Genomic DNA, 4,728 nt, shown 5'->3' on the forward strand with positions numbered 1-4,728 from the left:
CACTGGAAATTGACTCAACATTGTAAACTGACTATAACTCAATAAAATAAAATAAAAGATTTTGAGAAATTCCTGCAGGACCTTCTAGTGTCTCAGTGGACTCACTTGAGAAGTCTTTGTCATAGGAGAACAGATGATCAGCGCCAAGAAAGTTCCTAGAGCCAGGCTTTTCTCAATGAGGTTGAAAATTCAAATTACAGACCACTTTTTCTTTTTCCCTCTTTTCTTGCTTTTGCTTCTTTTTTCAGTTTCTCTTGCTCTTCAAGTCTGTATGTTGCTAATCTGGTTTTTTAATTTAGGTTATAGTTTTTATAGGATATTAACCCATTATAATAATTAATACCATTTATTATTACCACAGTATTAATACTATATGTGTATAAAAGCTCTTCATTTTATCTTTGTATTTTGTTTATGTTACCTATCTTACTTAATTTTAGTACTGACAGATATTTCTTGGGCTGCTCCTTGAAATCCTCTTGATGCCTCTGGAGAAGTAGATCTATCAACATGAATAACTACTTCCATTTAAAATCAGTTAAACTAGTTTTGATCCTAGATATGTCACTTGCTAGCAATAGTTCACTTTTTTAAACTTTTATTTCCCCACATTTTTCCAGTGTAAATTATGACTATAAATCACTTGTAATTCTCAGGTTTATCAGTATGTGAATTTTTAATCAGTGCTGATTTTACTCTATTTCATTCAGATATATAAAAATAGACATTTTAACAGGGTAGTTCTTTCACCTTTGGTTCACAGATTAATGCCAAATGTTACTTTGTATTTTTTAATCTTCACATAAAAATTCTCATTTTTCATTATCAGAAATATCAAAGCACCATGTTGAAAGATTATCTATTGCATAACCAATGTTTGTCTAGGTGCCAGGCATAAAGCATCCTACAGTGTGGCATATAAGACAGACTTCTCCAAGGCACTGACCATGTAGAGTAGAATCAGGACAAGTAAGCATGAAATTGGAGTTTGGAAAGAGACATGAGAGCAGCAGATAAGTGAGGACAAAGGGGTGGATGAGTACGACTAATCCAGGGCTCGGTGGTAGTGTTGGTGGAGGAGTAGGAATAAGGTCAGCAAAAGATTCCTTGTGTTAATGCCACATAAACTGGAGGACCCTGAGATCGGGTAGATGAAATGAGTGGAAAGTTTCTGTCTACAGGGCCCATGAGATGATCAGTAGCCTCAAGTAAGAGAGCAAGGATCAAAGGAAGTTTAAATATGCTGGACTACAGAAGTTCAAGTTGGTGAAGAATTTAATAAGTAACTAACTGCAGATCTTTCTTTGAAGGGTTATCAGTAGGTACATATTTTAAATTCTTGAAATGACTGAAGTTTTCATTTTTAAAATGCAATTCATTTAATTGAGACTTGTAGTCATATAATATTCTGTTTTCTTTACTCCACCTCCTGCATATTTGGCTTCCTGGTTATTTATTTATCACTCTTCTAGCCCTATGGCTTTTCTTAGACTTGCTGCCACCTGTTTGCAATTTAGCACATTTATTGGTATATTGGTATCAATCTGTTACATGCAATTTCAATACAGATTTTAATCCTTTAACAGGAATCATCAATGCATTTCTCTCTTGATTTTAATTTAAGCCATGTTTCACTGGCGATTTTTAAATAACTTCTATATTGACTTGGATCCATTCAATAAATATGTAAGTTATAATTTTAAAGCTTTGTCAGCAGTAAATACTTTTTTGAAATCCTAAATCTTTATACTTATTCCTAGTTTTAAAATACATATTGGGATTTTGAGAATATTTTCCTTGCTACACTTAGAGATAGTATTCTTTCTAATACTTTTTCTCTTTGTTTTGTTTTAGGTGTTTTTTTCTTTTTGAGGACTGATGTGCAATCCTTTCAGCAAGTGGAAAGGAAAGGTTGAGAGTAAGGTCATTCTTAGATATCCTGAAACAACTGTTTTCATTTTTTATAAGGGCTATAATTCTCAAAGAGGTTCATGTATAGGGGATAACAGTGGTGACTTGATCAGGGTCAGTACAGAATAAGAGACCAAATCTAGCTCAGGAAGAGACAAAATAGGATAGACTCAAAGATACTTGCTTAGGGATCCTGACTTCAGCATTCCCCTACTTCTTTGAGAGCAATATAATTCTTCTGGCTACGTCATTAAAGGCTTGTTTGACTTGTTTGTTCCTCAGACTGTAAATAAATGGGTTTAACATGGGGGAAATGGAAGTAGTGAGTATCGTTACTCTCTTATTAATGGTTGTTTCATATTTTGATGAAGGTTTGATGTAGACAAAGATGCAACTGCCACAGGTGATAGAAACCACAATAATGTGGGAAGAACAGGTGGAAAAAGCTTTTGTCCTTTGCTGGGCAGAAGGGAACCTTAGAATTGTTCTGATGATATACATGTAGGACAGAACCACACACAAGAGAGTCATAAGAAAGATCAACACAGAGCCAAAAATAACCATCTGCTCAATGAACCATGTATCTGAGCATGAAACCTTCAGGAGTGGATTAACATCACAGAAATAGTGATCGATGTTAGAGTCACAGAATTCCAGGTCCAGTCCCAAGCTAAGTGGTGGGAATATAATCAACAGAGTGGTCATCCAACAGCAGAAGATAAGCATTTTGCAGACCCTGTGGTTCATGATGGTCATGTAATGCAGGGGTTTGCAGATGGCTACGTAGCGATCAAAGGACATGGCGGCCAAGAGAAAAAATTCTGTTACTCCAAACACGTAAGTAAAAAATAGTTGGCTTATACAAGCATTATAGGTAATGGTCCTGTCACCTGTTGATACACTGTACAAGAATCTGGGAATACAGGCAGAAGTGAATGAGATTTCTAAGAAGGAGAAATTTTGTAGAAAAAAGTACATTGCAGTTTTAAGATGGGAATCCACTAATATAAGGATGATGATGGTCAGATTTCCAGTTACACTCAACATGTAGGTGATAAGTAGAAATACAAAAACCAGAATCTGCAGCTGTGGGTCATCTGTTAGTCCCAGGAGGATGAATGTGGTTACTGCTGTGTGGTTTCTCATTCCTGGCTCCTGACTTCCTCCCAGTCTGTGTGTAAAACTGAGGGAGGTAAGATCTGAGAAGAGGGTGAGAGAAATGTTTTACAATGAAGTTTGTTTAGAAAAGGCAAGTGATGTATCCTGTTTTACTTGATAATAAATATTTGTAAATAATTCGTGCTGTCAACTGTTGACATGTCATTTGATAGGTTAGAAACTTGTCTTTCAAGCATTTTTGACCACAATATATGGTAAGATACACAGTTTATATTGCAGTCCAGTATACATGCGCACACACACACACACACACACATACTTACATATATCTGAAACAAAAGTTTCAATAAAATGCTAACCCTTAGATGCCCTGCTCTCTGATGTTTTCTATAGAATCTATAAAAATACTGAATCTCTATGCTGTACACCTGAAACTAATATAATATTGTAAGTCAACCATAGTTCAATTTTAAAATAAATACTAATATCACCGAATTGGTTTTATAGTCTACTAAACAGTCATAACCTGCATTTGAAAAAAATATTTAATTTTGGGGAAATCTTTAAATAATATAGTCCAAATAAAACATAGTTTTTTCCATGATTTTTTTTAAATGTATGCTATTCTTTTAGTTTATACATTCAAATAGATTTTTTCAGAGCACACTTGTTCCCTTAGTAGCAGTGAAATCATGAACTTAGGGTATCCGTTTTTCCTAAGAATTTTTCCCTTATTACTAACTGAAATTTTACACAGTTTAATTGTCTACTTAAAGCTTTTTTTTCCTGGATAAATTGAAAACCCATAAGGGTTTCTGTATCCATTTGCCAAAGCAGTTGAGGGCTCTGTTCTACTGCCGTGATGAAATTTATGCTTAATCTACAAAGGACAATTCCTGTATTAAACACTCCTTTTCTACATCTTTCCCACGGCTTTCTCGGTTTGCTTATGTCTTGTGTCATTTTCACTGAGTGTCCAATTTGGCACTCAATACAAAGAGCACTTTGACACATACCGAATTTACTAAATGAAAAAAATGTTCTGTACACACTGAAGAATATTATTCTTAATCTTTATATTTCAACCAGAGATGTGTCTGACTGAAACACTCAGACTCTTTGTTATCAAGTCACTGATGTTCTCATCAGCTCTGTAAGTATTAAATACATTCGCCAATCTGACTTCCATCCTTAGTTTCTAATAATTTTTCTCTTAAATCTGGACTTCCACCGCTTTTGGTATGGCTTCTGAACAAACCACTCCACTGAAACTACACTTGACAATATTTTTTTGTTTCTAAATGTTTGCTATAAAAACAGTTCTTTTTTAAATAGAAGTTAAGTTGATTTACAATGTTGTGTTAGTTTCTGGTGTACAGCATAGTGACCCAGTTATATATATATAACTGCTCTTTTAGAGCAGTTTCAGGTTCACAACAGAATTGAGCAGAAAATACAGAGTTTGCACACAGCCCTCCCCACCCACACATATATACTCCCCTGCCCTCCACATCCCTCATCAGTGTGGCATGTTTGGTACAATCGATGAACCAGCATGGGCACATTATTATCAACCAAAGTCCGCAGTTTACATTAGGGTTCACTCTTGATGTTGTACGTTCTATGGGCTTTGACAAAAGCTAATGACATGTAGCCACCACTATAGTCTCATACAGAATAATTTCATTCGTTTTCATA

The 4,728-nt window shown here is 35.0% G+C and overlaps 1 protein-coding gene across 1 annotated transcript; it reads right to left on the minus strand.

Moving 5' to 3' along the window:
- Positions 1 to 2,121: 2,121 nt before the first annotated feature.
- On the minus strand, positions 2,122 to 3,057 carry LOC102533905 (olfactory receptor 6C2-like). Its single transcript, XM_006219540.3, has one exon. The coding sequence runs from the start codon at positions 3,055 to 3,057 to the stop codon at positions 2,122 to 2,124; it is 936 nt and encodes a 311-aa protein (XP_006219602.1).
- Positions 3,058 to 4,728: the final 1,671 nt, after the last annotated feature.

This window comes from Vicugna pacos, chromosome 12 (genome assembly GCF_048564905.1).
Source record: "Vicugna pacos chromosome 12, VicPac4, whole genome shotgun sequence".
Classification (NCBI taxonomy): Eukaryota; Metazoa; Chordata; class Mammalia; order Artiodactyla; family Camelidae; genus Vicugna; species Vicugna pacos.